The sequence below is a fragment of the Dasypus novemcinctus genome, chromosome 13 (genome assembly GCF_030445035.2).
Source record: "Dasypus novemcinctus isolate mDasNov1 chromosome 13, mDasNov1.1.hap2, whole genome shotgun sequence".
Lineage (NCBI taxonomy): Eukaryota > Metazoa > Chordata > Mammalia > Cingulata > Dasypodidae > Dasypus > Dasypus novemcinctus.
In genome coordinates, this window is record NC_080685.1 from 89,675,263 (window position 1) to 89,702,030 (window position 26,768).

A 26,768-nucleotide genomic window follows, 5' to 3' on the forward strand; every position below is an offset into this window, starting at 1 on the left:
CAACTCGCTTCTGAGAGGAAAGCATTTGATTTCTGAGAAGTAAAAATGGGCAGGATTTTGAGAAGCAAGGCAAGATAAGAGCTGATTGCTTCCAGTGATAGTGAAGGGGTGGGGTGCCTTAGGCGGCCTCTCCTGAGGCAGACGCTGATAAGATTCACAGGTTTTACATCTTCAGCTGTCCCGGATCTAAGATGGCTGCCGATTCTCAAGGCAGGGTACAGGATCAAAGACGGCTGCCAATCATTTGCTACTCCTCCATGGAAAGGTGCCCTCTATTTCCCCTTCTCTCGTATCTGGGCGGGGCCATGGACTCAGTTTGACCAAGAAAAGGTAACAGAAGTGACACTGTGACTTCTGAGGCTAGGACGTAAGAAGCCTTGCAGTTTCCATTTGGGTTGCTTAGAATGCTCTGTTGAGACTCTCCCTCTCTGAACCCAAATGAAGCCAGCTAATAAGATAAGGAATCAATAGGTGGATCTGGAACCTGGTGAGAAGTCCACGTGAACATCAGTAACCCCAAGGTGGCTGCTGGGAGACCTGACCACAAGATTCTGCCATTCAGAACAAAATTTCCTCTGGAAGCCAGGAGAAGCCCTGGATATTCCCCTGAGGACTTTATCATTGGGTCTTCTGGGGGGGGGGGGGCAGGAATTGATGGGTGGGGTAATCAATCAAAGCAATAAACAGCTGGGACTCCTCCTATGCCATTAGCAAAGGGGTGGAATAATTAGCAATTCAAAAAGCAGGCGCAAGGCCTGAATTCGCTCTCTTGCCTTTGGACCCCTGTTCCTGCCCGCTGTACCCTGGTCTCCCCGTTTTCCCCCTGCATGGATCAACATGCAAGTAAAACCTGGGCATTTATAATCTATAATGGGAACTGTAGTCTGTAAGTCAGCCCGCTTTATCACTTTTCAGCCCCTTCCTCTCTACCTGGGACCCGTGATCTGTTATTTTCTCCCATTTCTTTTCCCTCCATACCTTAATAAATTGTTGGTCTAACTCGCCAGATGTGCTCTTGAAATTCATTTCTGCAGCATAGACAAGAACCTAGACAAAACCCAGTAACACAACTGCAGAGCCACATGGGAAGCCACACGTAGGTGCTTGGGTTGACAGCCTCGGCTGACTTCTGGATGACAGCCAGCATCAGCTGCCAGCCAAGCAAGGGAGTCGCCATGACTGTCCAGCCCGGTCGAGCCTTCAGGTGACAGCAATGACTGGAGACAGCCCAAACGAGACTCACCCAGCGGAGCCCAGCTACCCAGAGGACCCTGAGAGGCAGCCTGCTGTGCTGAGCACTATGTCTGAGGGATCTGTTTTGCAGACTAGATCACCAACCGCCAAATCTCTACTTCACTAATCTGGGTTGTTAACCAGGGAAGTCAGGGCACGGATCACAGGAGAAACAGATGAAATGAAAGATGAGAAGGGAAGTAATGGTGTGTTGGGAGAGGTAGGAGAGGGAATCAGTTAAACTCTCCAAGTAGCCTCCAGCCTCCCCCGAGCCCGGTGTAGCCAGATCAACGTAACTCATAACACAATCTATCCCCAGAGAAATAACCGGGGTGGGGGGGATCAGTACAAAGAAAGATGTTTATAGCACAGCTATTCATAATAGCAACAAATTGGAAACAACCCAAATTTCCAGTAATGAAAGAAGAGCAATGCAGTAACGGAGTAACATGACAGAATAATTTACAGCTATTTAAAATGACAAATTTATGTACCATTGTCATACCTGAAATGTTTGACATAAGATAATTGCTGCACACTAATTACAACTATGTAAAAACGTTAACAAAGATAGGAAAGGCACACGGAAGAAGGCATATAGTTTAGTATTTACTCATCCTTTTGTTGTTATCCTTTTAAGCGCCCCTTTTTTTAAAGTACCGATTCACCCTCACCATCTCACAAATCCTAAAAATGGGGTCATGACTCATGGGAATCAGAAGGAGCCAGTATTTCAGAAGATGGGAACATGCTCCCTGTCACCCAGGGAATTTGGGTGAAATCCCGGGCCCAGGGCAGGGGGCAGGGCTGAGCTGATGGCAGGGATGAAGGGAGCAGGGGAGGGGGCTTGTAGCATCTCCTCAGCAGGGTAACTGAATGTTAGAAAACAAACCCATGGTGTTTGCTGACACAGTGCAAGCAGAAGGACTCACACAAAAGCCACCCATTATCCCATAATTATTGTCTCTCTCACGCCTGCAATTAACGGCTGTCTGAGAGGCGGCTGCTGGGGTAAATGAATGTTCGCCCGCATTAGAGTCAATCAGCCAGCTGAAGCACCAATTAACAGCCCACTGCAGAGACACTCACGGTACCCAGCAGCAACCAGAGATGGGACAAGATCACAAAGATCCAGGGACATCCCCACCCTGAAACAGGGGAAGGGATGCTCAAAGCCACATCCTGACCCCCACTGCAGAGGCTGGTCCCACCCTCCATGGGTCACGCTGGGAAGTAGGAGCTTTGCCCTCCAGGGCCCAGTGTGAGGGGCCTGTGTTAGAGTGCTGGGCAGCAAGGTTCCTCGGAACTGCCACGGCTCTGGAAATGAGGGAGAACCATGCAAGATAAGAGCTCAGGTGCTGTCACCTCTAGAGTTAGGGGAGGAAGGAAAGACGGGGCACAGAGGAATCAAACAGGGAGTTTTGCTTTATTTGTTTTGTTCATGCCAGCCATCTGGACTGACTGGTACTAGCCTGTGGCTATTTTTCTTAAGCAGCAAACCCAGAAACAAAGAAAAGGAGCTAATGTCAGAGAAGCCAGAGGTGATATTTTTTTTTGTCCAGAAAAGAGCAGGAGAGCAAGCAGCTGGTGGAGGCACCCCAGGTCCTCTTGCAGGTATGTGAGGAGAGCAGAGGGGGCCCTGCTGCCCTGCAGGCGTGCCCAGCATCTGCCCGAGGAGCTAGGCCGCTCAGCCAGGCCCTCTCTTGGAGTACAGACTGCACCAAGAGGGCCCAGGCAACCGGACAAGAGGCCCAAGAGGCTGTGTCCTGGGACCCAGGGAGCCTGCAAGATCAGAGAGCAGACATAGGCATGCTGGGGATTATCTGGTCCGGTGGCTTTCAATCCTGGCTTCACACGAGCATTGTCCCGTGAGCTTTTTAAAAATGCTGATGCCAGATGGATTGTACAGTGTGTGAATTTTTTTAAAATGCTGATGCCCTAGACATACTTCCACCCCAGACCAAATGATTCAGAATGTCTGGCAGGGCCCAGAAACATGCACTTCTTTAAAGCCCCCTAGATGGTGTTGATGATCATCCAGTTCCCTCAATTACAGAGGAAGGAACTGGAGTCTGGAGCAGTAAGGCCTTGCTACAAGTGACAAAGCCAGCAGGAACAGAGCTGGAGCTAGAACCAACTCATCTGATTGCAGAGGAGGGGATCTGGCACTCTGTGCCTCTGACTGAATGAATAAATGAGACTCGGATAGTGCACCACAGGGGTCTGTTTTTGATCCTGCTGTGTTCTATATTTTTATCCATGATTTGCATAAAGATTTAGAAGGTGTGTCTATCGCATTTGCTCTTTTTTTTTTTAAAGATTTATTTTTATTTTATTATTATTTTTCTCCCCTTCCCTCCCCACCCTGGTTGTCTGTTCTCTGTGTCTATTGGCTGCGTCTTGTTTCTTTGTCTGCTTCTGTTGTTGTCAGCGGCACGGGAATCTGTGTTTCTTTTTGTTGCGTCATCTTGCTCTGTCAGCTCTCCTTGTGTGCAGCACCATTCCTGGGCAGGCTGCACTTTCTTTGGCGCTGGGCAGCTCTCCTTACGGGGCACACTCCTTGCGCATGGGGCTCCCCTACGGAGGGGGCACAGTCCTCACGCATGCACCGGGACACCCCTGCATGGCAGGGCACTCATTGTGCGCATCAGCACTGCGCATGGGCCAGCTCCACATGGGTCAAGGAGGCCCGGGGTCTGAACCGCGGACCTCCCATGTGGTAGACAGACGCCCTAACCACTGGGCCAAGTCTACCACCCGCATTTGCTCTTGACAAAGCAGGGAGGCATGGCTAGCACACTTAAGGCAGAATCAAGATTCCATATGCTGAAATAATGGCCTAACAGCAAAGTGAACCATATCAGAAATGTAAAGTCCTACTTTTAAAATTAAAAAGATATCAATTGCATCTATAATCCAGAGGTTTAAAATATGCTCAAGAGCCTTTTGCTAAGAATATGGGGGGAAAAGAAATACAATTTATTATTTTTTAGGTGGTACCAGGGATTGAACCTGGGACCTCATACATGAGGCAGACACTCAACCACTGAGCTACATTTGCTCCCAGAAATTTTATATCTTAAAAACTGCATGAGGGTTTTGTAAAAACCTTATTATTGGCATTCCAAGAAGTAAATGGGGAATGTGAAGAGTTTGATCAAATATCCTGGAAATAGTTCTATATCTGTCTAGGAACCTGGGTCAGTGGGACTGATTTCAAGGTCTTAGAAGATGGGATTCTCTCTCCCTCAGTCTCATTCATACCCAAGTTGAATAATTTAGAACAGAACTTCTCACATTTTCATGTGCATTTGAATCACCTGGGGATCTTGTAAAACAGAGATTAAAATTCAGTGTGGGGGGGAGGCCTGGGATTCTGCATTTCTAACATGCTTCCAGGTGACGGAGATGCTGCTGGTCCATGAACAGAAGGATCCAGACGGCCTGAAAGTCCACCTGTGAAGCCAGGCTCTCTGAATAGGGTGGGGGCACCTGTGTCCTTCACCCCACAGCCTGGGAACTGGGGGAAATGGAGGAGCTAGAGTTGGAGGTAAGTGGGGCCCCAATAGTACATTCCTAGCTCATTTGATCAGCAAATGCATCAAATGACCAGGAAAAAGTGGAAGAGACTCGCTGAAAGATTGAAAAGACCCATGGCTAGGGGAATTTTATCTCAGCCAGTGTGGGTCAAGGGATTTTCCAGAAAGAACATCAGATTGCACAGTGACATCATAAAAAGGACCCAACTACATCAATGAAGGTTCATATGTATTTGGAACAAATGGCAAGGAAGGTTTTGGGTTCCCCTTGATACTGACCTTTCCTCTCACTCAGATACATCTTTTATGGAAGATGGGGGAGATCTAAATCAGATTTTCACAGGGAAAAGACCTGACGGTTTCAGTACAATGGGCTCAATTCAGACACCTGGGATTTGCAGACTTAAGTCTGAAGTCCAAAATAAACTGTCAATTTGGAAGGCATCAGATGGGCAAGCCTGAGACCCAGAGAAGTAAAGAATTATAACCAGGATCACACAGCTGGCAAAGGGTAGAGGCAGTTGCAAACCCAGGCAGACAAATGCCCAAGCCTGCATTTTCCTGTATCATTGTCTCTCTATGCTTATCTGATTCTTGAAATGATGATGGACAAGTGAGCCCAGGAAAGGGTGGCCAGAATGTTGAACTAGAACCTAAGGGTGAGCATTAAAAGAAAAAAAGTTAAGTTCAACAATAAGGAAGAATGAGAGTTAAAGTGTCCAGCAGTGGAAGAGGTTGCTTCACAGAGCCAGGCTCCCAGTCGCTGGCTGATCATGTGTCCAGGATCCCAGAAAGGAGACTGTCACTTGGGTGGAAGGTTGGACCAAATGAAAAGTTCTTTCCAAGGCTGAGACATGAAACCCGTCCCCTGCCTTGGTCTCTCCATCTGAAAAAATAGATTCTGACATCTGGAGCAGAACGTGTATAACAAGCTGTATTTAGCCTCAACTTGCCCACTGATTCCGGTGTGTGTGATGGAGAGAAACTGACAGCAATGCCCAGGCTAAAACTTGGCCAGTTATGTCTGTAACTTGAGCCAAAGGAAGGATTGTGGGATCTATGCAAATGAGCTTCTGCTGCCACCTCGTCCCCCGAACTGTTAGCTCATGAGGTTCTTGTGGGAGTGATAAACTCCTCTAAGCTGGCCGAAAATAGCTCACTCCTTCTCAAAGAAATATTAAAAATATAGAGAGTCAATTATAAAGAGGATGAAAGAGGTTCTGTGTTTCCTAAGCCAAATTATACTGTTGACAGTTTCCTTGTCTAAATGATCCATAAGTGAGTGACAAGGCCACGACCCCAAGCGGAAAGGCAGAGATGGAATGGGTGAGATATGATAATACACCACGCTGCAAATCCTCCGGCCAATGACGGGAAACAGTGATCCTGGCTTTGAGCTGGAAGGTGGAAAAACAATCTGAAATCTCAGCCCAGGAAAGGATTTGGGCCGACAGCAGCTTCATATCTAGAGTGCTCTCTGATGTGTTACCCCATCCCCAAGCATAATGCCTAAGAAAGGTGGGAGAAGGTATTTATCAAGTACGAACTATTTCAAGGCATTATGCTAATTACTGTGGGGAGACACAAATTCATCAGATAGAAAGACATATGTGCACAAAAATATTTCAGAACTTCTATTTCCAACCAGCTGCTCCAGCCAGCAAAGGAACTTTCATTTTATTTTATTTTGTTTTATTTTTAGGGGAACGGATGCAGTTCAAGCAGTTGAGCACCTGCTTCCCATATACGAGGTCCTGGGTTCATTCTCCAGTACCTTCTATTAAAAAAAGAAAGAAAGAAAGAATGGTAAAGTGTAACAAGTGTAAGTGTGGATGACCTTGGTCTTGGTTCTGACAATACCAGATTTGGAAGATGCTGGGCCCAAGTGGGATGCTTTCCATTGAAGACAGTCCTTTCCTGGGGTATAAGTGAGGCAAAGCACTCTCTACGCCTCCACACGAACAGCTTGACCAGATGCAGCCCAGCTAAAGGTATCTCAGCTCAGCCCTGTGCCTGCTGACCCAAGCTTCTTTTCTCAGACCCTCGGACCCACTCCCTTTGAGGTTCTGTCCACTGAGAACCCACTCCAGGCTCCCCATCCCCGCTGCTGCTGCTCCCCCAAGAGGGGCACTCAAACAGTTCTCTGAAAGGGACGGCAGTGTCAACAGTCACCACTCCCCTTTCCCTCCCTTTCCCTCTCCTCCCTTGCCCCCCACCCCCACAGGTGTCCCTGCAAAAGCTTCTAGAGTAAACGAACCAGTCCTTTCTCTGCTTGAGTCACTGGACCTCAATGGTGAGGGACCAGAGGCGTTGGGGAACGTGGACTCACCCAACTTCCCCAGCCTCCATCCTGGCTCACATCCAACCACATGCGCAGTAATTAGGAAAGTGGCCACAATGCTGAGGATAACAAGGAGGAACAGAAAGGTACGGGCATGGGGCCCAGGGAAAAGAAGAGGCTGAGGTAAGCCCACCCTGCCAGCTGCCATCAGAGGGTTAAGTCAGGTTTAAATAAGGACACTGAGTTTCTGGATCCAGAGAAGGCCTGAGCTGCCAAGGAGGCTGGGGCTCCTCGAGGAGCTGCCACCCTTCAGATACGCCCCTCGACTGGCACTGGGTATGGGCTCTGATTCTCCCTCTAACTCAGCTCGGCCTCAAAGCCTTCGCCTCAGCTTCTCCGTGACTTTCTGCTGCTCAGAAGGGCCCTCTTGGTTAGACGGAGAGCAGCTAACAGATGCATCCCGTGCACATGAACATGTGGGTAACACGCAGACACACGTACCCTCACCCCTCCAGAGGAGTCAGTCTCTTTCCAGACACAGGCTCTGGGCACCGGGGCAGGGGAGGCCAGCTGGGCAGCCCCGAGCATCCGCCAATGAGCTGTGACTCCTGGGAGGCGGCTTAACAAAGGGAAGTGAAATAAATAACCTCCCCCTTCCCTCCTGTCTCCATTATTTCCAGCCCACACGTCTGTCCGTGTTCAAGCTTGGTTCACACAAGGAGCAAGAAGCAGGTTTGGCCAGAAAACATGGACACGACCATAAGGTTTCCCTATTCCTCCCCCACCTCTCATTGCTGCCTTGGGTAAGCAAGTGACCCATCATCTCAGAAATACAGACTTGCGTAGGTAAAAAGAAGTGATCAAGAGTCACCCTGGGGGAAGCAGATGTGGATCAACTGACAGAGCATCCGCCTACCATATGGGAGGTTCAGGGTTTGAATCCCAGGGCCTCCTGACCCTGTGGTGAGCTGGCCCACGCACAGTGCTGTGGCGTACAAGGAGTGCTGTGCCACACAGGGGTGTCCCCCGCATAGGGGAGCCCCACATGCAAGGAGTATGCCCCAAAAGGAGAGCCGTCCTGTGCAGAAAAACACAGCCCACCCAGGAGTGGCACCGCACACACGGAGAGCTGACGCAGCAAGATGACACAACAAAAAGAAACACAGATTCCTGGTGCTGCCTGACAAGAAGGCAAACAGCCACAGAAGAACACAGCGAGTGGACACAGAGAGCAGACGGTGGGGGGGGGGGCAAGGGGAAGAAGAGAGAAATAAATAAATCTTAAAAAAAAAAGTCACCTACATGGAGGTAATGAGCTGGAGGAGGGGAGCCAAGCTGGAGTATATGTGCACAAACTGCAAGCAAAGATTAGCCTGGGTTATTGGAAATCTAAGCTTGCCATGCCTGCCCATCACACCAGTTCACTGTCTAATTTTGGAGGCATCAGGAACCAAACCAGAGACCTCCCATGTGGTAGGCGGGAGCTCCACAACCACTTCCCCTGTATTGTTTAATATTGCTTGCTTTTGAACTTAATATAAATATTATCACATTATATTAATAAATTGAAAGACTTTTCAGGACTTAAAAAAAAAAAAGTCACCCTGGGACTGCTTCCCATGTATGAGGTCCTGGGTTGACTCCCCAGTACCTTCTGGAAAAAAAAGAGAGAGAAAAGGGAGTTACCCTGGGCCGGGGCCCCAGGACCCAGTGTTGCTGTCACCGTCCCACATGGGCAGCCTGGTGACAGCCCTGCCCCCCCCCACATACACACACACTTGCATGTTGTTTCCCAGTCAAGATGTGCACATTTATCTAGTTTCTATGGGTGATAGATCATAGATCTTACTTCTGGAAATGGTTTGAGTTATGTCTGAGTGTTTAAATGAAAGGGTAAGATACTGTAAAAGGGGATTTTTATACTTTTTACCTCTCGATTCGTTTGATTATGAACTTTGCCTTCCACCAATTTTTAATATAATGTGAGATCTGTGAACCACATTTAAAAATCATGCCTGAAAAAAAACAGGAGTCACCCTGGCCAAGCAGGAGGAAGCAGAGTGCTGGGGGGTACATGGCAGGTTGACGGATGCGCAGATAAGGATGCTCATCCAATTTCACAGTGCGGGTCAGTTCATCTCCAATCATCAGGCACAACCTCCCTGCCCTCTGGTACAATCCTGGGGTGCCAGTTCTCCACCGTCTCCCCGCTGGAGACAGAAACGTACACTCACTAGAACTCCGCAGACTTCCGAGTCACAAGCATCCAGCTGCTTGGCCTGATAGTTGCACAGGCTCCACGAGCCTGAAGTAGCAAATCAAGACCTGGATGAGATATTTGCTGGCTGCTTGCTCTCTGTCTCTCTCTGTCCAAACAAAAGTTTATTCTTAAATGGGCACTAGGCTCCCGGACACAACTTCACCCTAGCTCTATGTGGCGACAGATGTTATAGCAGAGAATCCAGATGTGTAGGCAGGAATGGAAGCAAGGGTGCCCATGGCCTCTGTCTGGCACAAGGAACTGCTTACTTCTCACCAGACTTAATTCCACCGGTGGCCGGGGGGCCCTTCCCCACAGCCTTGGCTTTTAGCTTCTCGAGTTTCTTCTGCTCTTCTTTTTGTTTCTGTTTGAAAGCCTTATCTTCCTCATCCATCGCCTTCGCCTGCTTCTTGGGCTGCCAATTTCGCGGCCAGACATGGCACCTACTGCCCCTTCCCCTGCTCTCATTTTTACAGCTGGAAACGTTGACGCTCCTATTAATGGACACAGAGTAAATTAGCAAAAAGCCCAGAGAGAGAGGGACACAGCTGGGGTTGAAGCTTTGCACCCCTAAATTTCCTCTCGGAGCTGCAGTCTCCATTTTAGCCATAAGCACCCACACACACACACAGCTCTTGCTCAACTCAGGGCAGGCTGGGCCACCCTTAACTGAGATTACACAGCAAGGGCCTTGTAGAAACCGAAGCGAGAACACACCCAAACGGAAAGGAAATGCCTCTCAGCTGTAAAACGCCTTGCCCATTCTTCTGTTTGCAAAGGGCAAGGTCCACGGTGAGAAGGCAGGGAGCCCGCTGTCTAATGAGCCCATCCATAGATGGGAAAACCAGGTCCTGGCTTTGGGAAACAGGCTACATTCACACGGCATGCTTGAGAATGGAACCCAGCAGAAGGAATTCCTCCACATGGTCCTAATTCTTACTCCAGGACTTATCTTTAGTACAGGATCAGCCTTCCGCCTGGGTGCTCCTGAGTCACTCTGCCTTCCCCCACCACGACCTCGGCCACCTAGTACTAAGACCCTTCCCCAGCTGAACCAGCCTGCGGTCACGTCCACACTTGCCAGGCTTCCTGTGTGAACCGGAGGATAGCTAATTAAACACTGACTTTCCGGGGACTCATTTGAGGCTTCCCCATCGGAAACATCTCCCGGAAGCCGGAGGCCTTCAGGCACAGCCCTAGGTCTGTGATACCAATCTGCCCTCACAGTTATACCTGCCTTAGCAGCCAGAAGAGCTTGTTGGGGTGGGTTAGCTTCAGCACAGCCAGCCCATCCCTTTCCTTGCCCCCCTCCTGCCCTCAGACACTGAGGGACACCCAGGTTGCTTCAGGCGCCGCCCCCTCGACAGGCCAGGGCGCGGCAAGCCCTGCTCCCACAGTCCAGAGGCACCTGAGCTCGGGGCACAGCCCTGGGCCCTCGATTTTGAGGTGCCGGGGACAGATCCCCTTGGATCTTTAGACCCCAGTTGCTCTCTCTAGAAGAAGAATCCTTCTGTTCCTCTCACAGCAAGAATAAACCTGGGCAACAGATTCAGCAGATGTGGGGGAAGACTATGAAGCTGAGAAGCAGAGACCAGGTTGGGACTTAGCTCCACTACTTGCCACCCGTGTCCTCTGGCAAGTCACAGGACCGGCTGCACCTCATTACCTCAGAGACTGGAGAGGGCCTGAGGACCCTCTTCTGTTTGCCAAGGGCAAAGTCCCGATAACCTTAGACAGGAAAGAGCTTCGTAAACATGAGAGAAGCGTGAGGTCCTATACCAGCCTGAGGAGCTTTAGTTTGTCCTCTCTCTCAGGGATTTTCAGACCAAGGGTAGCGACCCATCGGTGGGTAGGAAATCAAGCTCAACATCAGGACTACCTTTTAAAAAATAAATAAATAGCGTAGACCAGACTAAAAAATAACAGGAAACTAGCAGGCCTCACACCTACTAAGGGTAACATACACGTTGCTGGACCCTGGTGGAAATGTAATTTGCCGTCAAAAAAGTTCAATTTGCTGTTACGTTTCAAAACTTTCTTGCAGTTGTTTCCACCTGAAGCAATGTGCTTCCTGCCCTCAGCAGAAGGGGGTGGTAACCTCCTTGAGCGTGAGAGCCCAGATTCTGGGTTTGGAGGTTTCCAACCCTCCCTTCTCCATCCCCGGCCACCAAGCAGAAAACCAACATGCACGGAGGAGGGGACCGGCCATGCCCAGGCTAGAGCACGTGCCGGGCACTGTCCCAAACAACGCCCTGGAGGGCCACGCTTGCGCTTCCACTTCACGGACGAGGGGACTAAAGCTCGAAGAGGCTAAGGAGTTTGCCGAGAACCACACAGTCAGTGGCACCGGCACGGAGACGGGGGTTTGGCTGGGCCGTGACCCTCCTACTGAGCCTCGCGGCCGCCATCGCGGCCCCAGAGCGCGCCCGCACCGCCCTCCGATCTCGCAAATGCAGCCTGCGTTGGTCCATGAGGCTCAGAAAACACACACACAGGGTAGGAAACAAAACAGCATCCTCCCTACCTGTCTTTCCCTGGCCTTCCTGATCCCACGAGGGAGAGGGGTGAGGCCTGTGCCGGGGGCATCTGGGATCTGTCTTCCTCCCGGTGCCGCCCTTGTCCTTCTCTCCCTCTTCTGAGGCGGATTCCCCCCAACTCACCGCCTCCTCCCCCAATACCAGCTAACTGGTTACCCGGGCAACCCAGCTGGGAGGCCGCCAGTTCCCATGGCAACCCAGCATGGCCGCCGGGCTGTCTTGCTTAGGAAGGTCAGGGGACCAGCCAGGCTTCGGCGCCCGCCGGGCAGCCGAGATGCTGCCGGCCCAGGCCTGGGGCTGACGTGCCTGAGGGCATCACGTTCCTGCTGACAGGCGGCCACCTCTTCGTGCCCCGTGCGGCAGACTCTCCCAACTTGGGACATGAGCCACAAGGCAGCCTCCCCAGTTCCTTCTGCCAAGCCTGGTATCCTCCAACCTTCCCAGCAGGGCTCCAGCCCCTCATTTCCAGGAAGGTTTCCGAGACTCCCACTCAGCCTAACCCTGGCTGCCCTCCCCCTCCTCCCTTCATGAGCATATCTGAGAGCCAACATGTGTGCAGTGTGTGCATGTCTGCACGCATCGGTAGTCTGTCCATGACTTACGCTGGTAATAAAAAGAAAGAGCTATTTTTTTTAGTACCTACTATGTGCCAAGCACATAGTTCTAGGTGCCTTGTGTGAAGTTTTTCTATTGATCCATACAAATTTATCTCCACTTTGCAGATATACCAACTGAGACGCAGAGAAGTAAAGGCTTGTTCACGGCCACACAGGTATTAACTAGCAGAGCTAAGCTGTCCTATGCAGTTCCTCCAGCTCCTGGCTCCTGCCCCACCCCCACCAACCAATCACCCGGCCTGGCTTCGAGGGGAAAAAACTTTAACATGAAATGATTACTCAGTCATTTCATTCATCTCCATTTATTTTATTTCATCCTCACTCCTGTGAAGGAGGTTTTGGCCTCCTCACCTTCTAGTATAAGAAACTGAGCCCCAGAAAATTAAGCAACTTTCCCAAGCCGAGACCTGGCTTAAAGTTCTTTCCTCAAGGAACCCTTCCCTGACTCTCCCAGGAGAGTCTGTCATTTTCTTTCTTGGCCACCAGTATACGTAGCATATGTCTTTATCACTATAGAGGACAATCATTTGCTCTTACCAATCTGCTCCCTTACCAGATGGTCAATGGAAAGTTCATTTTTGCAACCTAGTACCTGCCTGGTATAATAGGCATGTAGTAAATACTTGCTGAAAGACCTCGGTGGAGCCAGGATTCCAAGCCCTAATTATCTGACTCTCAACTCCATGTTCTCTCCACATTAGCCTGTCTCACTCATTCACTCATTCATTCAAAAAGTAGTTATCAAGCAACTTATGTTCCTGGCTCTGTGCCATCACAAATACAAAGACAAATAAAGTTGTCTCTTGCCTTGAAGGAGTACAGTCTAGTGCAGGGAGGGGCAAGGCTGATAGGAAGAGGAAACCAGGGAAACACCCCAGGACCACCACCACCTCAAAGGCATGTCTTGACCATTTCCCTGTGCCTGCTCCATGGGCCAAATTCCCACCCTTCCACCCAGGGTTTCATAATCTATCCAACATTTTTTTTTCCAAATTCTACTCAATTTATTCATTTTTTTAAAAGATATTACATTAAAAAATTACCCAACATTTATTGAGCACTTACTACATGCCAAGTACTGCCCTCACCTCACTCATAGTTTGGGGGTTGGGGGCAGGGTGAGAAGATGATGGAGGCTAGAATTACAGGACAACATCAGGAGCAACTGATAAAGTGCAGGGGGTCCAGGGACGAGAGGCCAGGGACACTGGGAACATCTAAAGAACTCTAGAGAGCCTTTGCATTTGATGTGATAAAGCAATTCATGTCTCATTGCTTTACAGTCATGCCTTCTTGTGACTTATCTCATTTGAGCCTCTGTGATGAGGACGGGACAGGAATTATTACTATTTTAGAGGCAGGGAAACTGAGGCTCGGCAAGGAAAGAGCACTGAATTAGAAGGTGGGGGATCTGGATCCTGGACCTCACCATGGGATTCCAACAAGTGTCTTAGCCCTAGGCCCCCGCTGCCACCGTCCCTGCACCTCACCGAATGCAAGCTTCCTTCTCCTTTACAGTCCTCTCCAGCTCCCCAGCTAAGCTTGCCTGCAGTCTTTGGATGCCCCACTGAAGCTGATGAGGACCCAGGAACCAAGCAAAATCAGAAAAATGACCTCACCACCAGAGGCCAGGCCGAGTTTAACTGGCGACTTCCAAGCTTTTGGCTAATTAAAAGCAAACTGGCACCTGCAATGGTAGACTCAAGCTCTTCTCAGGTTAAGGATGAGCCAGGCTGGGTGGACAGGGTGATGTCAGAGTTGAGGGGCTCACCTCCTCCACGAAGGAGGACACTAGGGCGTCTCCCCCGCAGGAGTGGAGCTCGCACCAACCCCAGGAGCACCCAGCTGAGAGACCAGGGTGGACCAACAAACCCGGGGGCATGTTTACCAGCTCAGCATGAGTGCCTCTGGCCCTGTCTCCTGAACTCACACAATAAAGGTCGGCCTCACTGGGACTCAGAAGGTAACCTGGGAAGAGTTGATGGTCGCCCTGAATACCACCTGCCCTAAACACATTTCTCCCCCATAACCTGAGTTCAAGCCTCGTCTTCTAATATACATTATTCAAATAGTCATCTAATAATAACCGACATTTGCTTAATTATTTGCAATTTACAAAGCACTCCCATATATATTACTTGCCTGGCTATCAACTAGGTAGGTGGGTAGTAAGATTATTTCTCAGATCAGGAAACAAGAGCTTAGAGAGATTGACTGGCTCCAAATCACGTAGCTGCTAATTCAGATCAAGAGGTGAATTCATGTTTTCCAATTCCAAATGGGCCTTCTTTCCACAACCCTGGCAAGCAGTGCACTAACTCTCTCCTAGCAACACATGGACCTGAATTAGGTAATCAGATCCGCTTGTGCTACCTTGGGAAGGTACAAAGAAGGCTCGTGGGAATGGGAGACACTCTGGGTAGATTCTGATGAGGGAAGGATCAGGGAGGAAGTGCACCTGGCCGCAGTGTGAGAGGGAGGTGGGGGCGTGCGCCCTGCCCGAGGAGGGGGCTCTGGGCAGTGCCCTGTTGGGCCAGAAGCCACTGGAGGAGCCAAACTCCACTCTTCCAGGCACCTGCCAGATGAATCCCTCAGCAAGGCAAACGTTCCAGAGGAACATCTCAAAGGAAGTCTCAGTCTCGGGAACCGACTATAGTTCCCCCACCCACCAAACTCTGAGCTTGAGAAGGGAAGTGAGGAAAACCAGATCTTCAGAGTAACAGAGACGTTTACCTTTTAAAGAGGAGACTTGGGGGGATTGGATGGAGGGAAGTCATAGTACCTGCCTTCAGATATTATGTTTCTCATGCAAATCCACTACAATAAGATCACAATAATAGCAAACATATTTATCACTCTCTGCTGGGCAGATTCTCTGTGCTTTATGTATATCACCTCATTTATCTTCCCAAGAAGTCTGTGAGATAGGTACCAGTATTATCTTCATTATACAGATGCAGAAACTGCAGCGAGAGAGATTAAGTCATTGTCCGGGTACAGAGCTGCTAAGTGGCAGCGCAGGCTCCACCCAAGCGGGTTTGACTTCCCCAGCTAGATCTTGATGCACTAACCTGACTTTTAGGAAAAGACAAAGGCTTGAATGAACAAACAACAGCGGAAGGATTCTTCACACCTAATAAGCCTTTCTTTTTTTAACTTTTAAAATCTCACTAGTAATCAAACTAATGGAATAAAAGAATAAATTAAAATAATGAAAATAGTGCTGATGCTTATGCAACAAAATGCATTCTCATACACAGCTGCTGGGAATGTAAATCAGTACTTTTGGACAAGGAATTTGGCAAAGTATGTCGAAATACTTAAAAATATGTACCAATGCCACTTTTAGAAATGTATCCAAAGGAAAAATCATGGCTATGGGTAAAGATTCAGCTATAAAAATATTCATTGTAGCGCAGCTTATAAAAGTGAAAAATTAGAAAAACCAAATTTAACAAAGAGGTCAATTAAATAAACAGAACAGGTACATGATCAAGTACTAAATAGCCACTTAAAAATATTGTAAAAAATATTTAATTTTAATGATACAGAAAAATAATTTCTAAGTTATAAAAATATATACTTTATCCAAAAGTTCAAGTGTAATATTTATTGTGATTGTGATATAGAAATATAGTCACATCTACGCCTGAATTCATAAAAAAATATGTATAAGAAAATGTTAAAATTATACACCAAACCTCATAGAGAATTACAGGTGATTTAGAATTATTCTTCTATATGTTTTTGTACATTTTTGTAATGACTATGTATTACTTTTATCCTCACAGACGAGAAATTTTTAAAATGTGTATGCCCTTCATTGCATTAATTTTATGTCTTGAGATTGATCCCAAGGAAATAATCCCAAACACAGCACAAGCCTTATGCACAAAATGTTCATATTGTGTTATTGTGTAGAAGGAAATGAGGGTAACAGCGTAAACGTTCAATTACATTCACACACTATTACATGCTGTTTTAATAAGAAGAAAACCATTTTTAACACCATGCGGAAGAAAGAGTTAACTTGTTTGCACTGCCTCAGAGAACTCCGGGTCGGCAGATTTTGATTCAATATAGAAGAACCATGGAGCAAGCTGCCTTGTGAGGTAATGCGCTCCCTGTGAGGTAACGAGCATCCAAGCGAGGCTGGATGCTCCTCTCAGGGAGACTTGGAGATGGCTCTCCTCCGCTCAGAGGGAGGCTGGACTGGACGCTCTCTGAGGGGCAGCTAAAGACTTTGGGCACTGGACAGGAGGTGACTCAGACTGAGGGATGGCCAGGGAGAAGTTTCCATCACCTTGTCCTCAGCTCCTTTTCCTCTCTGCTCCCCCTTTAAACATTTTAGCCTGTTTTTTTCCCCCCAAATTTTGCTCTTTCCTCTCAAACTGTTTGATCTCACTGTTTGGCCTCCTGAGTCATCTCACCAATTCCCTTGCCTTCCCCTCACCCACCACGGGAAGCCTCTGAAATCCAATCCGGCTGCTGCAGCCCCGCCAGTCAGCAAGCTCTCCCGGGCCCAGCTTCCACCTTCTTACTCCTGAACTTCCCGGGGGAGCCCAGGAGGAACGAGTGCCCGCGCTGGGCCAGGCACGGTGCAGCTACCTCACCGACCCTCACGACAGGCCAGTGAGGAAGGCGGTGTGGCGCGGGCTCAGGGAGAACCCGCAGCCTGGCGGAGGGCAGCCCGGCTCTGGTCGAGCCCCCTCAGCTCGCCCCTGGCCCGCCCCAGTAGGCGGTGATGTCAGCCAGGGCACCGGGGCGGCGGCTGCGCCAGGGCCTCCCTTGCTGCCTCGGTAATTACCGCATCTACACGGAGCGGGAAGAACCCAACTCGATAATCCAGGCAGACACATCAAAAGTAATTATCTGTGCGGTGCGCCCTGCACTGTCCCCTCTCTGTGAAGAAGGAAATGCCGAGCGGGGTCCCCATTGTCTCCAGCCTGCGCAGGGCCGGGCAGGGCTCCTTAGCCACCAGCGCTGGGGCGCTGATCGCCTCTCCACTGACTGGAAACCGGGGACTTTTAATAATTCATATCTGCAGCCCTCGTCAGGAGACACAGAACCCTGCTGTCTTCTGCAGGAGAGCCCCGTGGCAGTGCCAGGTGGGGTGCCCGGGCCTCTCCCGGCGTCCTCCGCCCCCCCCTCCACGTGGAGACGGACACGGAGCTTCGCCACAGGCCCCCAGATGTCTCTGAGGTGCCTCTGTCCCACTCGTCTCCACCAACAGGACCTGCTCGTCCCCGGCCAGGCTGAACTGCAGCTGCTGTGACGCGGCGGCGACAGACACAGCCCACAAATGTCCTCCCCAACTCTAGGTTCCTCCAGGGCAGCCTTGAAGCCCCAGGGTGCAGGGCAGGCACCCCTGAGGGCCCCTGCACCCAGTAGCGGGCTCAGGCCAAAGCAAGCCAAGCAGGGCTCCCACCCCCGCCTCCAGGAGACCCTTGAGGGGTCGACAGGGATGTGGGAAGAGCCAAGCCCCAAAGGCCATGCCCTCCTCTGGCGCTGATCTGAGCTCTGTCCCCCTCCCACCACCTTCCACCCTCCGGCCCTGCATCCTGAGGGCGCCCCCTCCACCCTGGGCTCCCCATCCCCTCCAGCTCAGCCGCGCTCTCTCCCCGTCCCCAGCTTTCCCCTTGTCTCCAAGAGCATCTCCCCGCAGCCTCCTGTACTTCCTCTAACTCCCCTCCTTGCCCCTCCGCCCTCTTTCTCATACTCCTCTGCCCACTCCCCACCTCCTCTCCCCCCGGTCCCAGGTCCCCCCGCACAATGAGCCTGAGGCGCCAGGCAGCCTGGCCCCACCTCGGTAAGCGCCGTCCCTGCGTCCCCACCCCAGCCCCCCTATTGGGCTCCAGTTCCTCCAGGAGCTCCCCACTGGAACTGAGACCCCCAAGGAATCCCAAGTGTCTCAGCAAACCTGAGCCCCAACCTCTGACCCATAAGCAAGACACATCCCTAACCCCTCCCCACACAGACAAGTGGGTCCCGGGGGGCCGGCCTAGCCTAACCCCTGGACCCTGCCTCCACCTCTCCATCCTGTGGGCCTCCACCCGTTCCTGCTGGCAAGTATAAGGGGGGGGGGGGCGGCTAGCCTCTCTGCTGTAGCCAGGCTGGGGGGCCCAGCTGGACCCTGGAGGCTGGCAGCCCCAAAGCCGCCCTTACCCAGCAGAGGCCAATCCAAGTGTAATAAATTCAGACCTCAGCGCTGGGGATCGGGGAGGGGGAGGGGGGACACTGAGGGCTGTAATTAGTATTCCCAGCATCCGTGGTCCCTGAGCGAAGCTGCCAACGACGAGGGACGGGCAGGAGTGGCGCCGCAGTGGAGTGGCCCTGGCTCGCGGCCGCCAGCCCTGGCCAGAGCAAGCCGGGCCGCCTCCTCTGCCTCATCTGATGCAGCAAAACAGACTCACCGGCTGGAGGCGGGATGGCCGAGCGCCGAGAAGCCGAGCCGCCGGCCCCCTCCCCGCGCTGGGCCAGCTGGGGTCCTCCGCCCCCGCCCCCGGGGCGCCCTCTGGAGAGCGGGGCTCCGGGCCTAATCCGGTCTAATCAGTCATGTCGCGGGCCGCCGGGTCCCTGGCGCGGGGAAAGGATGCTGCTGTGGTTCCTGCAGTATCCAGCATCTTTCCCAGGCAGGAGCAGCTGGGCATGCTCCATGGGCTCCCGCGGGGATTTCAGCACCACGTGACTCTCCCTCCCCGAGCTGTCACTTAGGATCAGGAGTAAATAGTCCCCAGAAAGGTTTAACTCCCTCCCCACCGGTGACAAGCTGTTAACTACCCCTGCCGGCCGCCCCCGTCCCGTCCCCCAGGAGAGGAGGGCGAGGCTCCCCGCAGAAACCCCCGCCTCCCGCCCGCGGCTCAAGGCTGCCCCCCTAAGGGGGTCTGGGCCATCCTGGGAGCCAGCAACTGCCCGGGGGTCTGGTATTCACGCGGACCCGCCCGGCCTGCCCCCCGGGGGACTATTCGGCTCAGTGGCTGCCCGCCCCAACCTGGGGGCTTGGCTGGGACCTTGGGACCCCACATATCCCCTCCCCCCACCCTAACACGGTAGATTCAAAGCAACAGTATTTGGAGAGGATTGGAGCCCATTTCAAGACGCCAGGTTCTCCTAGGTGTCAGTCCAGATGAGTCTCCAGGGACCCTGCTCAAGGCCGCTGGCCGAGCCAGTGGGGCCTGTGGCCCACGTTGCAGGGAGTCGAGGCACGAGGAAGGGCCCCAGGCAGGAGGGTTCTAGCTGTTTCTGCTGTAGGCTCTCAAGGGGGCTGTGTCTCTCTCTGCCTCAGTTCCTCTCTCTTCACTTCTCTGTGGATGCTGGCAAAGTAACAGATTCTCTGTCACAATGGGCAAGTGAAGTAGAAACGCTGAATTTCTCAATCTGGATCATAAAGATGGAAGTAAAATGGGGGTTCCCACCTGAAATTCCAGGCAGGTTCACGGGGTCTCCTTCCCAACGGCCGCCCAGACCCAGAAGCTGGAGGCTGCCCCAGACGAACGCCTGCAGTCGCTTCTGAATATAGCAACATTGTGGGAAGCAGGGCTAGGTGACCGGGGTCCACAGGCCCCCAGATGATAATTATATATTTTTTTATTACGTTTATTGTTAGAACACTTGGTTGAAAAAATTTCACCAATGTCTCTTCACTCTCTTTGTGGTTTCTTTTAACATGGCTTTTGCCAACTGAAGCCCTTATCTTTAAAAAGGATCTACTCTGGAAGGAACAGGGCACAGACTGCCCTCCAGAAGGGGCGGGTGGGGGTCCACACAGAGCCAGGGGCCCATGGCGGGTTCCTGGAGGGACCGTCCTTCCCGCAGAACGGGCCAGCCCAGGGCCAGGAGCCACAGGTTAGCAGCAGCAGGCAACCGCTCAGCAGTGCTCACAGAAGGGGTCCCTGAGTCACTCCCCACCCTCCTCCCCCAGCTCAGCCAAGATGCCAGGCCAGCCCCTCCTTGGCCAAAGCCCCTCAGCTGAAGGGGCAGCCAAGTCCTGGGTGCAGACCCGGGGCCGGGCAGGGCCAGTTAAACCCAACCACACTGCCCTGGCTCTCCAGGCCCTGGCAGGGCTGCCTGGGACAGGCAGAGGGAGACTCTGCTTTCAGGAAGCGAGAGGTGCTGGGCTCTGGGGGCTCTGGACTTGAGCCCATGGGGGCAAGGTGGGGTGGGGGCCTGAGCTGACCACACCCAGCAGGCAGGCAGGTGGGGGGCGGGAAACGGGGCAAGGACCCCAGTCCACTTCCCACACGATCCTCGGGCAGCTGGGAGGGGCAGGAGGCTGACAGATGGGCCTGCTGCGAGGGTTTCCTCTCTGGCAGACAGAGGGCAAGGCTGCAGACGAGTCCCTGGGTCCTGGGATAAGCCCGAGCCAGCCTTGTCCATGCCTCTGGGGGGTCGGGGTGCCGTGGGGGCAGGTGGGGCCAAAGAGAGGCCGGCATGGGGTGCAGTGCCTTCATTTGTGGGAGCTTGAGGTAGGAGGGAGATTGCAGCAAGAGGGGTCTTGGTTCAAATCAGGACCCCTGAGGGGGCAGAGGAAATGAACTCCCTTTGCCAAATCCAAATTCTTATTCTGTAAGCTCAACAGAGAAGCAAGATTTACCCAACTGACTCAGGAGGGGAAGGCGAGCAGGAGCCGTGCAGGGAGCGAGGACTCCGGAGAAGGCCCGGCTGCGAGCCTGCCGCTCCTCTGCTCCAGAACCTACAGCCCTACTGCTCAGGATAAACTCCAGAATTCTTAGCCACGTGTTCAGTCTCTAAGCACTCGGGTCCGCCCTGCCTTTTGAGTCTCATCAGTCTCCCCACCACCCAGCCTTGGCGCATCTCTACTGATGGGCTCATTGCGCCTCAAACGCAGCCTGCCCATTCCTGATCTGTAGCGTGCTCACGAGAGCCTCTCCTTCCCTTCTGCACTGTCGGGGGCGGGGTGGTTCACTCCCTCTCCACCCCTTCCCAGCTTGAACAAGTCCCTTGACTGCAGAGCCTCGGTTTTCCCATCTGCAAAATGGGGTCTCTCTCCCCTGAACGCTCGGGCATTCACCATCCTTCCTCCTCCACTGTCTTGCTCTGTACTGTGCTGGGGTATTTGCCTCTCTGAAGGCGGAGCCCCAGGCGGGGTCACTCGTTATCAGGTTTGCTGCCCTGTGACTTCTCTCCCGGGTCCTCTCTGCCCCCTGGAGACAAAAGAATAGCTACTGAGGCGCCACCTCCTCTGGGGTTAGTCCTGCAGGTGGGGTCTCTGCTCGTGCCTCCTCGGCACCCCAGCACGGCCTCCTCCCTGTCCTCTGAGTCTCACCGACCAGTCCGCGAGCACCTGGGCTGAAAAGTCTCTGCCTCCCAGCAGCGCCACGCTCAGCGCACCGCAGCGGCTCACGGCGGAGCAGGAGGCCCCCGCGCAGTGACGGCCGTTGGAGGAGGAGTTCCACCAGAACCGGGAAGAAGGGACAGCGGCTGGGGGGGGGCTCTTGGGGTGGAGGAGGTGCCCGGCCGGCAGGGGCACCAGCCCCAGGTGGGGAACACCGCCAGGCATGTGGCTCTGCAGAAAGCGTTCCTGCCACCTCTCCTGCTCCGTGCTCTTTGGAGAAAGAGCTAGCACTCTTGGAGACCCCCCCGACACTCTATAGCAGGCTGCTTCGGCAGGAAGCAGGAGCCTGGCAACCAGAGGACTTCCTGTTTGGTCAGGAGTGGGCGTTACACAGCCAGGAGATCTTTAAGCATCAAAGATGAGGCGGGGATGGACAAGATGGCCCTATCAGCTTGAGGGGTGATGAATCTGTGGGTCCCCAGTGAGCAACTCCATTAAGGCCTCAGTGGAGTCGATCGTATGTGCTTTGGTGCCCTCTGGTGGCATGATGTGGTAAATGTATACTAAACTGCAATGGATTTTGCCCACATCTTAACCATTTTTTCCTCTTCTCTTGGTAAATGACACCTTCAACTGCAGGCACAGCCTGAACAATCACATCAGTTGTGGATACCATGAGAATTGCCTCCCAAACACCCTAAAGGGGAGGGCGTGTTGACAATCATCCTGCTTGTCTGACCCTGGGCAAATGTCAATCTGCTCGCTGAAAGTTGGTACCTTCAAATAAAGGATAAAAATAGGCCTCCCAAGTTGTCTATCTGACTTTTATTTCTACCCCTTGGGATACATGCTGGTTGGGTCCTCAGAGTTTCTAACTCACCCACAAACCAAATGTCATAAGACTTTCTGGAGAATTGATGGCCCAGGGACCTGTGAACATGAGAGTCATCAATTCACTCATTCAGTAAAGATTTACTGGGCACCTCCCTTTGTCCAAGCCGGCACCGCGGATGCTCAAAGCACAGGGCAGGGGGTTAAGAAAACAACCCGCGAGATGGGGCGGATTCCCAGCATCGCTTTACACCGCGCAATCTTCATGACATCGAACAAGTTATTTACTGCTGGGTGTTCTCAGTCACTAAAACTGTTAGGGATGATGGTACAGTCCTCGTACAGCTGCTGTGGGGGTTAAATAAGAAGATGTAGTAAAGCCCTTAGCTTTGGGGCAACTACTGCCGCTACTGATACAGAGTGGTCACCAAGTCTAGAAACATGCACAAATGTGTAATAAAAGTTTTGTTGCTATTTCATTACAATATATAATAAAATAATAGTATTTATGCTTCCAGGCATTTTGATCCCCCTGTGTTGTCCCCATTCTTGATGAGTTTTCTTTCTATCTAGACCACTGGTTCTCAAAGTGTGGTATCCTGAGCAGCAGCAGCAGGATAACCTGAGAGCCTGAGAGAACTGCAAACTCTCAGGCTCTCTGAATTAGAAACATGGGTGCAGCCCATCAGTCTGTATTTTAACAAGCCTCCAGGTAATCTTGATGCATGCTCAAGTTTGTGAATCGCTGATGTAAAGAAGAAGATACGCATGTGAACAAATAATTAAATGTTGGTAAGAGTCCCTAAAGAAGTGATGTACTGAGCAGAGTCTTCGAGGAAGAGCAAATGTTCTCCAGGTGGAGCCTTGTTAGCAGAGGGATTTGTACTTGCACAGGCTTGGAGGCCTGGCAGGGAGGCGCGTGCTGGGGGAGCGCCGAATTTGGCTTTGCTAGAGGAGAGGGTTAAAGAGCTGCCTGGGGAGCGCGGGAGAAAAGGCTGGGAAAGTAGGTAGGAGCCACATGACGAAAGCCTTAAAATGCCTGGATAATTTGGATTTAACCTGTAGTGATGAGAAGCCAGAGAAGGGTTTTAAATGGAAAAGGATATGACGGGATTTACATTTCAGAAAAAAAGTAACTCCTGCAGCAGGATGGCCTGAATGATCACTTGGAAAGCTGCTAAAATGACCCAGGTGATGTGGGCATGACCTCAGATGACAGTCGTGGGATGACAAGGAGTGGGTAGGCTGAGAGATACTTAGGAGGAGAACTGACAGGATCCTCGGGGATGAGGGTGAGAGGGGCAGGCTTTGGAGATGTGTCTGCAGGTTCTTCGGTGTGCTCCTGATAAAAAATGGCACGCTGGAGAAGGAGCAGGTGTGGGGCAGGGCGATGAGGAGCGACTGGACACAGTGAACTGGAGGAGCTCAGGAGAACGCTCCGGCTGGTGAGTGACGCGAGAACAAGTTACACCTCTGTTGTTCAGTTCCCTGTCTCAGTTCAACCAATGCTATGTTCACATCTTGTGCCGGAAAGGTTCTGGGGACACGGTGGAAAGCAAAATAGCAGGAATCTGCTTTTAGGGGTTTTCGTGGTAGAAACACCAACGATGAATAAATACATACATAAAAAGGGGAGGTGCTATGAGGAAAAATAAGATAGACTGAGGGGGGGCGGGGGTAACCTCAGACGGGCAGTTAGGAAAGGCCTCCACGGGGTGATGACACTTCAACTAAGTTGAATTCAGAAGAATCCAGATGTGCAAAAATTGGAGGAAAGTGCTCTCAGGGGAAGAGGAAGTGCAAAGGGCCTGAGGTGGGCATGCATTTGGCCCAATGGAAGAGAAATGAAAGTCTGCGTGTCTGGACAGCTGAGGGAGATGAGGTCAGGGACAGTGCCTGACCATGATGGGAAATGAGGTGAAGAAGAACACACGAGAGTGCTTGGTAGAAGATCTCAAGAGCCAAGAATATAGAAGGTGTTATTTTAAAAACTTTAATAAATAAATAAAAAGAAACAATGGTATTTTCGAGAAAAAAATAAATAACAAGTCTTAACCGAAGCAAGAAGGATTTTGGTCTAATTTTAGGGAACGTTCAGGCTCTATGAGCCACATGACGTCAGAACCATTTCCAAAGCAGGTAATTTGTAGAATTTTGTTGTTTTTGGTAGGGCATGGCTAAGGACAAGGGGATGTGCATGCAGGCCGGTCCCGAGGCAGCGGGTGGGAAAAGGGCACAGACGCATGCAGCTGGAGACGGCTGAGGGTTTCAGTGGCTTCAAAGAGGAGAGAGAGGGAGGTGGGGCGAGGCCCTACTGGGCAGCCGGGCTCAGCTCCCCACAGAACCCGAGGCCAAGTGGCCTGGAGCCCACAGGCCTGAGCACACGAGGGCCCTGGCCCGGGGAGTGGAGCCAGGACCCAGCCAGGCTGGGAGAAGGGAAGAGGCAGTGGGGCAGACGCCTCGGCCCTGGGGCTCTCCGCTCTCCCTGTGTCGGGTCCAGGGCCCCGAAGCGCACCTGCCGCTCGAGACCTTCCCCCGGGGAGCCCGACCAAGGCCTGGAGGAAAGCGGCCTCCGCGCGCACCCTCCGCCCCAGGACTGCCCTTGCCCTGCCCTGGAGAGCAAGCGGGGCTGGAGCTGGCCTTCGCGGCGCCAGCCTGCCCAGCTTCCCCTCGCACACGCGCTCGCACCTTCCCTTCCACCGGCTCCAGCGCTTGCGCGCAGGACCACCCCCCCCCCCGCCCCCCCCCCCGCCCCCCGCGGCTCCTCCCCTTGCCCGGGGCCTTGGCCCCGTGCGTCTAGAACAGCCTCTGCTCTGCTCCCCTGAGCATCCTCCTCCCGCCTGCACAGCGCAGCCCAGTGCTGCGCCCACCCCACCCAGCTCCCTCCCAGGCCACCACGCGTGCGTGCACCCACCTCTGTCCCCGACCGCAGCACGTCCACACACCCCAGGAACGCCCCAGCGCAGAACCACGCCTTTAACCATCTCCCCCTCCTAGGAGGCTTGGGTGACGAGAACCAAAACAGGACCAAAGGTGACATCAGAAAGGAAGCTCCTTACTCACTTGATGAAATACACAGCTCCTTCCTGGGTGAAATCCACCTCCCAGCTCTTGGGCAAACCTGTGGGGGAAAAAAAAAATCACAAAATAAGAAGCCCTGGACTCATCCTCTCGTCCACATCAGACCGGCAACCCGAGCTGCTCCAGCGGGGACGGAGCCTGGGAGCACGGGGAAACCAAAACTCAGACAGGCCAGCAGCGTTCAAGCTAACCACATTGCTTTTGGTGCCCATTATTTCCAGCAGTCTACGTTTCCAGCAAATAATAAGAGAGGTGGCAGCGAAGTGGCCGAATGAGTCACCGCCTCACAGGGCCCACCCACTCGATCGGTGAACGGTCCCCGAGCTTCCAGTCTGTGCCAGGCCCCAGTGGCTCGGCAGCGAATGCAGAGCTGGCTGCCCCCAGCGAGCCCCTGACCAGCCCCTTCCAGCAGAAGCGCAAGCCGGAGCCCAGGGCGGGACCCCCGCCCCAGACCTCACAGATAATCTGCACCCAAGACCCAAAAACGGATTCAAGTCTCTGCTGCTCCTGGACAAGACACCAAGGACCTGGGAAACCAGGCCCAGGAAAATGAAGAGAACTTTGTTGGTGGTGGCGTCTCTGAAAAAAAAATGCTGCGGGCCAGGGCCCAGAGGTGCCCGGGCATCCCTGCAGCTAGACAGGCCCCGCGGGTGGGCGCAGTCCTTGTCGAGGGGCCGGTCCCCCAGGGGGACTCACGCCCCGCAGCGGCGCAGTCCCCCTGGACTTCGGAGCCGCACGGCGCGCCATCTCCCGAGAGCCTTCCACGTCGGCCCCGTCGTGGGCGGCCTCCCTCTCCAAGCAGCGACCCTGGCATCCTGCCTCTGGCAAACAGGATTCCTCCACCCCGTGGCAGAGGACTCCCCTGCGAGCCCCCGGAGAACCCACTGTCAGGGGCAGGGACACGCAGGACACTGGCGACACCCTTCCTTTGGGTGGGGCAATAGCCCTGAGGCCCACATGTGGGAAACGGGTGTGGATTCTCTTGACCATCAATCACTGCCTCCGTTCTAGGCAGCCCAAACTTGCATGTGAGTTTTTATAAAACCGTTCACTGTGGGTCTGAATCTCTGCAGCCATATTATCAGCTACCTAAG

At 52.5% G+C, this 26,768-nt stretch overlaps 1 protein-coding gene across 32 annotated transcripts in view; it reads right to left on the minus strand.

Moving 5' to 3' along the window:
- The window catches only part of PLEKHA6 (pleckstrin homology domain containing A6), a 144,031-nt gene that overhangs the window by 107,679 nt on the left and 9,584 nt on the right, over positions 1-26,768 (minus strand). For 25 of the 32 annotated variants that reach the window (XM_058275015.2, XM_058275013.2, XM_058275012.2 and 22 more), the window contains exon 3: positions 25,657-25,714. In XM_058275015.2, the coding sequence (XP_058130998.1) occupies positions 25,657-25,714 (58 nt within the window). Of the gene's footprint in view, positions 1-11,837; positions 11,966-18,880; positions 19,152-25,656; positions 25,715-26,768 lie in introns of those variants that run through there. The other 7 variants (XM_071207682.1, XM_071207680.1, XM_071207683.1 and 4 more) reach the window with 3 other exon arrangements.